General features: G+C 37.1%; 1 protein-coding gene across 13 annotated transcripts in view; it reads left to right on the forward strand.

Annotated features, from left to right (window-relative positions):
- Positions 1-9,944, forward strand: part of LOC117171332 (phosphoribosyl pyrophosphate synthase-associated protein 2) — a 228,065-nt gene that overhangs the window by 162,280 nt on the left and 55,841 nt on the right. For all 13 annotated transcript variants that reach the window (XR_004466864.1, XM_033358547.1, XM_033358548.1 and 10 more), the window contains one exon: positions 223-498. Coding sequence is in view for 12 of the 13 variants with exons in the window: in XM_033358547.1 (XP_033214438.1) it covers positions 223-498 (276 nt within the window). In the remaining variant the exon portion in view is untranslated. The remainder of the gene's footprint in view (positions 1-222; positions 499-9,944) is intronic.

The following is a 9,944-nucleotide window of genomic DNA, read 5'->3' on the forward strand; positions in this document are numbered from 1 at the left end:
ACTTGTAAATGCGTAAACATAAATGGCTGAAGTTTTGACAGGCGTCATTTGAAGGATCAAGCTCGACGAAAATGGTTCACATCAGTGAATACTAATGCCATCCCTTAGAATTTTCAGGTACTTATCAGACTACCTAGTATATTCTACAGCGTTCTAAATATAATACCATCAACTGTGCCTTATATAAATGCACTATTTAAATATTTATTCAATTAATTGCAGATCCCAGATTATCGTAACTCCGTAATAGTAGCTAGAAATCCAGGAAGTGCGAAAAAGGCAACAAGTTATGCAGAGCGTTTACGTCTCGGTATTGCCGTCATACACGGTGAGCAGCGTGAAGCAGAATTAGACATGAATGACGGCCGTAATTCCCCACCTGCTATGCTATCACTGAGAACAATGGAAGTGGGCGTAGGTGTACCGGTGCACCCAGCCAAAGAGAAACCTCCAATAAACGTAGTTGGCGACGTTGGCGGAAAAATTGCAATCATGGTTGTAAGTAAAATGTTTTTATGATTATATTTTTCATTCTTATATGGAAGTTGCAGTATATTTTCTTATCTACACTAACATTCCAAATTTATAAACTTTTTCGTCAAAGTGTCATATGCGAAATATACCGTTTAATCTAAAGTTCATAAAGATTTCCAAACGGAGTTTAAGCATGATGTAACCGCAGTGTAGAAAGAAACTACTTATTTTACACGAATAAAAAAAAGCAATTGTGCATTAAAATTCAAACATATTACAATCTAATTTAAAATCTAATATGAGGAGCGTGGTATGATTTTCAGGGATTTTTTTTTGTAAAATTTCGGGTTTATTTTTAGAAAGTATTAACCAGTTGATCATATCACGTCGGAAAAATTACACGTCTTTGAAACTATCCACGAATTGACTCATTTTTTGGCATCTTCATAGGAAGTGAATGGATGCTCAGACAGATCATGAGTCATAGATTGGAGGAGGTGGTGATCAGACGACGCGATATGTGGAGAATACGGCGGGTGTGGTAGGACTTTCCATTTCATCGATTTCAAGTATGTTTTGACAGATTTTGCAGGGTGAGGCCGAGCCTTGTCATGGAGAAGAATACCTTTATCGTGTCTCTGCCCGTATTGAGGTCGTTTTTATTTTAATGCTCTGCTCAATCACGTCAGTTATCAGCCCTGCTGATCCCACGAAGTACGGAGCGTGAGTTTTGATCCATGGATATTCATTTTTGGGGTTGGTGTTGATAATTGGCAGTTCTTAACCTACGATTTCCTACGCTTAGAGTTATCATAGCGAATCAACTTCTCATCTCCAGTGACAAAACGATGCAGAAACCCTTTTCCGATTTTGCCGCTCGATGTAGCTTTGATCAAGTAAAAAATCTATTTTTCGCTTCTCTTGTCTTCAGTTCGTACGGCCCCCAATTCCATTGCTTTTGGACCAATCCCAGTGCATATAAGCGTCTAGAAATAGTTGAACGATCAACTCCCAATGGATCTGCAAGCTCCTCTTGCGTTTGACACGGGGCTTCACCCAGGAACGTCTCCAATTCTTTATCGTTGATCTTTTTCGAATTGCCTGAACGTTCTTTGGCCTCTGTGTCAAAATTGCCACTATTAACATTTCGAAGCCAATACCTTCACGTTTTAATCGATGGAGTATAATCCTCGTAAGTTTCCAAAAGCAATCGATGCCTTTCAGCAGCACTTTTCTTCGAATTGAAAAAGACAAAAAAAACTACCCGCAAATTCTGTTTTGTTGGTACGTTAACCAACATCTTTAATGCAACAAAAACTATGCTGTTTACACTTCGGTAAAAGGACACCTAGTGAAAACTAAGGTTACATACATAATGGGACTTCGTACAAGTAATTATTTTAAATGAATCTGTTATATCATCAGAGATGGTAAGCTTACCGACAGTAGATCAACCTTTCAAACCATGAAGGAAGAAAATCTACACAATATCGATCAAGTTAAGAATCTTCAATATCAGAAAATGTTTAACGCCTTAATCAGATTATATGGAAAATAATATTTTCAAATTAAAATTATTTCCTGAAAAGAAGATCCTACTCCATCTTCGCTCCATTGGGAATTGAACCACAAAACTTCTGATTTCCGGTCAGGTGCTTTTCCAGTTAAGCTATTAGAGGGATCAGAATAGGAACTCTGAATTCAAGGTTTGAAGGGTTGATCTACTGTCGGTAAGGTTATCATATCTGATGATATAACAGTTTCATTTAAAATAATTACTTGTACCATTAACACCTAGCTAAAAATTAGCGTTATTTTCTTGAATAAAGAGTTCCTATTCTGATCCCTCCAATAGCTTAATTGGAAAAGCACCTGAACGGAAATCAGAAGTTTTGTGGTTCGATTCCCAATGGAGTGAAGATGAAGTAGGATCTTTTTTCAGGAAATAATTTTAATTTGAAAATATTTTCCATCTAGTCTGATTAAGACGTTAAGAATTTTCTGTTATTGAAGACTCCAAATGGTGATTCCGTTTGACAAAATCAGATTTTCCCTACTTGAAGCTACTAAAAAGAAGAACATAGAAATCCTGCTAATGAGATCAAATTACTTTTAGAGTTTACCATTTGCTTTTAATTTGAATTGTTTATAATTGTAAAAGCATGTTAGTGCATGGAACATAGATTTGGCGATCTTTCGTACGGAAACGCGGTTCGTCTAGAAGAGTTTGGCCAGACTGACGACGCATCGCAGGAAGACATGCTTCTCATTGGGGAACGACTATTTAAAGGCTTTCTCAATTGATGGAAAAGGGAAGGATCAGCAGTCTAATTTTGTTAACTGACATTTCAAAAATTTTCTACGACAAAGAAAAATTGTTGTTTTTTTTTGAAATTTTCAATATTTGTTAAAACTTTCAAATGTTTTTTTTTTTCATTTACTAAAGGAAAATAATACGTTAGTTTTATAACATTTGAATATATGACGTTTGAAAGCTATTCATATGATATCCACAAGCGATTCAGTGGTCTAAACATGTTATCTGCAGTGTTATACCGCTAGTTTCTATTCTTTTTCCCGGGCTAGCATGTTTCTACGTTTTTGAAGCTGCGGGCAAGTTTTATATGTCAAAATGTTTGGAATTGCCAGCCGAGCATAGATGTGCTTGCCAAATTTTTAAATAGTTTATTGTAAAAATTTGCTGAGTTTTAGTAATAGAGTTGCGTTGCTCCCAATCATCTTTACAACGATCTGTAGACAACAGCATTAAAGATGACGTGAAAGTAGTCAGAAAAAAACTTTGCACACACACATACACTTAGCTGCAAACAAGCACTGAAATATGTCTCACTGGCCTATTCTACGAGTAAGCTGGGCTAGATTTTTCATAAGACGCCATTAGCGTATAACAAGTTGAGACCGCGCACCTATGCTCTGGATACCAAAACGCGATTTTCGAAAATCCATTAAAACAAAAAACTAAAAGTAATTTTGCCGTTTCGATTGTGAGATATTAACTGTATATAAAATTGTTTTCAGAAAAGACAAAAAAATCAATGTTGAAAAAAATGTCAGTTAACAGGTTTAAACCACATGCCCTTCAAGTGTATCCCCACTCGAGTGCTACTTTTACCGGCGCGCTTTTCGAACTGCAGCCGAAAAAGGAAGAACTTATCGCATGTTTATTAACCTATTGTAAATTTTCTTCATTCGAACAAACGAGAAAATTTGATTGTTCATAAACAGAAATTGACTCGTTGCGTTTTTTATCAAGGGATATTATGCGGAAAGTGTGAATGTCGTCTCACATCGAAAGCTCAAAATATTTTTGAAAGTAATAATTTATAAATATCAAATACACCTTTATTTTAGGATCTCCAGAGCAAGCAAGAAAGCTTTCCGGGCCCGACACACTGTGCTTTTTTGTTTTAAATATGAATTACCTCATGTAAATCTGCTTTTTCAAGCTTCCCCTGAATATAATTAAACGCCTACCCTGTTTAATCCCATTTTCTTTAAATTATCCTATACCCCTCGCATAATTACGTGAGCCTTCGTCTACCTAATTCTTAGTATAATTCATCTCTATCCTTTTTTCATACCTTCTTCTCTATGCTAAATGTTGTCTCGGCCATTCGCTTAATAGCATATAAGCTAGCAATTCGATTCCCGTAAAATTTACTTTAAATGATGCTATAATCCTTAAATCTCTTTTTTTAAGTTAAATTGCAGTTCATAACAGAATAGAGTTTTAAGTTTTTGAAATTCATAAAGGAACTTTCTCGCTAAAGAAAACGAACAAAATTAGCCAACAATTGAGGGTCCGGATGCAATAAATCGTCCGACGCGAAGCGAGGGCAGATATCACACTAGTGAAATGGTTGCCTCGCCCCGATTTGCGCACACACTTTTTCATCAAAAATGTTTCGAAAATTTGACTTGAGATGCCTGAAACTTTTTTGCATCTCATCAAAGTTTTTATATGGTTCGATAAGAGGGAGAATGGCAACAGACAACTGCAAATAAAGTAGAATGTATATACTTTCGATACCGGTTACGGCGTAAAGTTACTTTCAGTTACTACAGGGGCATCGAAAGTCAAATTTTCGATAAATGTGTTATGAAAAATGCTTCTTTTACCATTACAACAACATTTAAATATAATAAAACTTTTTCGAAAAGGGGAAAATAATGCGGCATTTAATTTTCTATAAAATTGTACTCAAAATATTTGAGCTATCTGCGAACAGCTAGGACTGATTGGTTGGCGCTTATTATGCTTTTAAACAACTATTTAATCTAAATAGACTTTATTTTATAAATTACAATCAATAACATTACCAGACTTTGGGATAGGAATCTCTTAACTGTGAAACTTAAATATTATCGTCTGCCCACTGGCCAATCATAAAAGCTGAATAACAATCACTGATCACACTGGGCTTTTCGTTTATTATTTTTTATGATCACTGAGTGGTCGAAGAGCTAGTACCCAACATTTCCTAACGACCTGGATGATAGGTCGTGAACTTAAAGCTCAGCGGGTCAGATTTCGGCGAGTCAGCTCATCACCTCGAAAGCAACGTGATTTAAGATTCAATAGGATCCTGTTTACGCATATGGATAAAAGTTCCGTATGGTTACGAATAAACCGGGAAACAAGTTCTAGGTCTAGGTTCTAGGTGCAGCTGTTTGAGCTCGTCATTCTGAAGTTACAATTTTGGATGTTCTACGAGCTTAAACTCAAGCGGCATCCGTATTGAGCTAACTTGCGAAAGAGGATCAGATGAGATGCGGTAATGATATCTCTTACCAAGACAATATATCATAGTTTAAAAAATATATATGTCATCCCGATACGGAGCGATCCACATATGGTAGCTTTCTCCATCTATCTCGAAAGTACCCTTGCATGTTTTCGGCACTAGGGTACGGTCAAGACTGTAGGAGAAACAAAGTTGCTAGTGAAGCACTCATAGGGCCGAATTATGTTTCCAGAGATACGTCGTTCCCGCGTGAACGGAACACCTGCATAGTATGTGTTCTAGGTACTCAGCGTGTGCATGACACGCTCTGAAGCTATCATTAGGAACTTCTTGACGTAAAATCCAGTCACGATAGACTAAGATGAAAAACACACCGTCCTGACATGTGAAAGTGAAACCATCTGTATCTGAATGAAATCTTGATGATTCAGCCAAAGTAAAAGTTGGATTCTTCGACAAGGATTTGATATTCTACATTTCTGTGAAAGTTTCCTTGCATTTTCTTTTCAACTAGCTGTTGGCGGCATTTTTTAACATCTGCTTTCTCAACTGTGGCTTTTAGAAGTAAGGCATCTTTATGCAGTGATTCAATTTTTCGCTTCTAATGCAAAATTCAGGCCAAGGGTCTCGGTTGCCTGCTGCGCGGCTTTATAAAGGAATGCTCCTTTGCCAATCATCTAGTGTTTCCCGACCATTTTTAGAAGAGGATTTCGTCCATTTGTAAGAATGTTTGCTGTACAGAGAACAATTTGGTTATAAAGATATTGCTCATTCAGAAGTCCGTGCTCGCCTGAATGGCGTGAGATGTATGATCACAGAACGTATTAATAGATATATAACTCTTCTGCATTATGTTATTGAAACTCCTGGATTTATTATTTTTAGGTTTGTAAATATCTTTATTTCAGTACCTCATAACAAGTTCTATAGTAAAAATCAGGTTAAATTATTTTAAGCCAGAGTAAAAGAATATTATGTACGAGAAAAATCGTTTTAACAAATGTCCACCCGTGTAGTGATGCACGTCTACCAGGACGATCGAGAAATGGTGTAATTCGAGACTGCCTCTCGTTTTTCAAAGACAATATCTCTTCTCACTTCATTCTGTTAAAACGAATATCTTCTTAAGCCTATCAAAATCGTTCAAAAATTCTCGCATTTACTTAATTTCGTCATGATTAGCATTAATACCGTTAATTACTTTTTATTGCATAGTAAATAAAGAAAATAAATTGGTTCTATTCCTCAAACTTTGAACAATTCAAGAACTTGTAAAAGTTTTAATAGAATTTTATTCAATTCAACTCAAACACAGTGTTTATCAATAAAAATAATATAGAGAACATTTTCAATAGTCTTCCCTTCTATAGCCTTTCCGAGAATTGACGCCGCGCTGCATGTAGGTGTAATAGGGGGTGCGCGGGATCTGCGACTGTCACTCAGGCGATCAGTCAGGCGTGAACAAACAAAAGCGGAGCAGGTTATAATGAGTTAGTTGCCACCCACCGTCAGTCCCAAAATCGGTGCTGTAGAAGAGTTTCACTGTACTCAAATATAGTGAAATGAGCGCAATGGTGATGGGGCTAAGGAACGAATTTATAACAGAGAAGGATAACGAAGAGATAAAGGGACAAAAGGAAGAAGTAATAGTAAAAGAGATAAATATGGGAAGAGAGAGGTGGAAGATAGTGGGGGTGTATGTGAACGGCGATATGCAGGGCAAATTAAAGGGTTTGAGAGAACTGAAAGAAGAAAATAATCAAGAGATTAGGATTTTAATAGGAGATCTTAATGCGACAACAGAAGATACGGGAGGAAGGAAATGAGGTTGAGGGCGAGAAATAAAATTCAAGGATAAGATACTGAATGGGGAAGGAAATAAATTGTGAAAGATCCTAGAGGGACTGGGATGCTTTATCTTAAACGGAAATATAGAGGGGGTGAGGAAGGGGAATACACACGTTCAGGAGGATAAAGGGGAACGGTAATTTATTCTCTAGTAGTGGGCGACAAGGCACAAGAGAAGGTCAACAAACTAGATGTAGGCAATTTTTGGCCAATCGAATGTAAAGAACAGTTTAAGGAAAAGGTCAGGAATATTAAAATGGGGGGAGAAAATGTAAAAAAGGAGATGGAAATAGTGATTAAAGGGATAAAAATAATATTAGAGTGCACAAGCAACAATGAAGTAAGTGAAAGCGGGTATGGAAGTGAATCGAAAAAGGAATGTTAACAGAAGAAGGAATTGAAAAGGGAATTGAGGAAATAGAGAAAAGCGACAAGCAGTGAAGAAAAATTCAGAAGAAAAAAGAAGGAGTATCCTGAGCTGTCTGATTAAAAAAAAGGAAGAGGAAAATAAAAGGTTTGAAGAAGAGGCCGAGAAGACTAGGACGGAAGAAGAGGCTTCAAATGTAGTAAATAGAGAGAGAATAAAAATATGGTAGGGAAATATATAAGGAGGAAGTCATTAGAAGGGATAAAATAGTCAAGGTATGATGAAAGATGGAAAGGCACCTGGTATATATGAGATTCCAGATAAAGTATGGAAATATGGGGGGACAAAATTAAAGGAATGGGAATGGATAATGTGCATTAGAGTATGGAAAGGCGAGGGTTGGCCATAGTTATGGAAGGAAGAAGTAGCGGTACTCACAGCAAAGAAAGGGAAAAGGGGAGAAGTTAAAGATTATAGAAAAATGACACTAATTCCAGCATTGTATAAAGTATATGTAACTATTTTATCAAAGAGGTTACAGAAAGAAGTTGATGAAGAAACGATAGAATCCTCAAATCAGACTGGGTTTAAAAAAGGAATGGGGGTCATGGACAATATATATGTTCTGAACTATCTAGTGAATAAGAGGATTAAAAATGAAAAAGGGGCAATAATAGCAATGTTCCTGGACTCGAAGATGGCGTTTGTCTCATTAGATCGAGGATAAATAGAACAAGTTATGGTGAAAAACGGGATAAGAGGGGGATTAATAAAGATATTATCGGAAATTTGTAGAGAGGCAAAAAGCAGGGTAAAGGTAGGAGAGCAAGTAGGAGATAGTTTCTAGTTGGTAAGAGGAGTGAGACAAGTATGTCTTCTGAGCCCGCTTTCATTTAATATATCAATATCAGAATTAGAAGAAGAAATATAAAGAAAGGGGTGCAGAGGAGTTAGAATAGGTAACATAAAGCTATATACAGTGGTATATGCAGACGATATAGTGTCGCTTTCGATCGCTCACTAACTCGTTAGCTCACAACTCGTTCGCTAATACGCCCTAAATTGCGCTATCGGAGAAAATAGAAATAAGGATCTAGATATAAGATTTTATTTGAATAGTTTCAAATAATCGTAAATAGTTGGGTTGGGGAAAAGTTAAGCTGGGGAGGAGTTAGGATAAGGAAGGAGAAGATATATACACTGTCATACGCAGACGATATAGTGTTAAAGGCAGAGATACAAAGATAATGAGGTTTAGAAAAGGAGGTAATGGAAAAGATATGAGGAATGAGAAAAAGAAGGTTAAAAAAAATTGGAGAAGGAGGATGTGATTATTTGATACGATGGTATGGCCGGTATTAGATTATAGAGCAGACATATGATGATGGAAAGAAAGAAAAGAGATTTAGAGTATATAAGAAAGGTATATAAGGTGGACGCTAGGGTTAGGATGGAGGACGCCGGGATGTATGGTGAGGGAAGAAGAGAAAAGTCATAAATTAAGTACCAGAGCGGGAAAGAGGGCATGGAAACTTGAGACGAAGCTAAGAGAGGGAAGGAGAGGCAAGTTAGCGAGAAAGTCTTTAATGAAGGTAGAGGAAAGGAGAGGTAGGGCGATAGAATTAACGAGATGGGAAGAAGAAAAGAGGAAGTTTTTTAATGCAAGAGACATACGAGGTGTGTTCAAAAAATAAGGTGACTTTATGGTTTTCTCAAAAAATATTCATTTATTCCTCAATATTTATGCTGTCCCCTTCAAAGTAATCCCCCTCAGATATAATACACTTGTGCCAACGCTTTTCCCAATCACCGAAGCACTTCTGATAATTATTTTGTGGTATAGCCTTGAGTTCTTTCAGCGATCTAGTTCTTATCTCCTCAATCGTTGAAAGTCGATGTCCTTTCATGGGTCTCTTCAGTTTTAGGAAAAGAAAAAAGTCACTGGGGGCCAAATCCGGTGAATATGGAGGCTGAGGCATGACTGTGGTGCTGTTTTTGGTCAGAAAATCTTTCACAAGCAACGATGAATGAGCAGGTGCATTATCGTGATGCAAAAGCCACGAATTGTTTTTCCAAAGTTCCGGACGTTCTTTGCGTATCACCTCTCGCAAACGGCGCATAACTTTAAGGTAATACTCCTTATTGACCGTTCGACCTTGTGGTAAGAATTCCTGATGCACTATGCCACGTTAATCAAAGAAGACAGTGCGAAAAACCTTCACATTTGACCGAACTTGACGTGCTTTTTTCGGTCTTGGAGACTCAGGATGCTTCCACTGAGACGATTGGGCTTTAGTTTCGACGTCATAACCATATACCCACGATTCATCCCCAGTTATAACCATTTTGAGAAAATCAGGATCATTATTGACTTCATTTAACATTTTCTGAGCGATGGTCATGCGATGGATCTTTTGATCAAAATTAAGCAGTTTTGGAACAAATTTCGCTGACACACGTCTCATGCCTAAAACGTCCGAAAAGATAGC

This window comes from Belonocnema kinseyi, chromosome 4 (genome assembly GCF_010883055.1).
Source record: "Belonocnema kinseyi isolate 2016_QV_RU_SX_M_011 chromosome 4, B_treatae_v1, whole genome shotgun sequence".
NCBI classification, from domain to species: Eukaryota; Metazoa; Arthropoda; class Insecta; order Hymenoptera; family Cynipidae; genus Belonocnema; species Belonocnema kinseyi.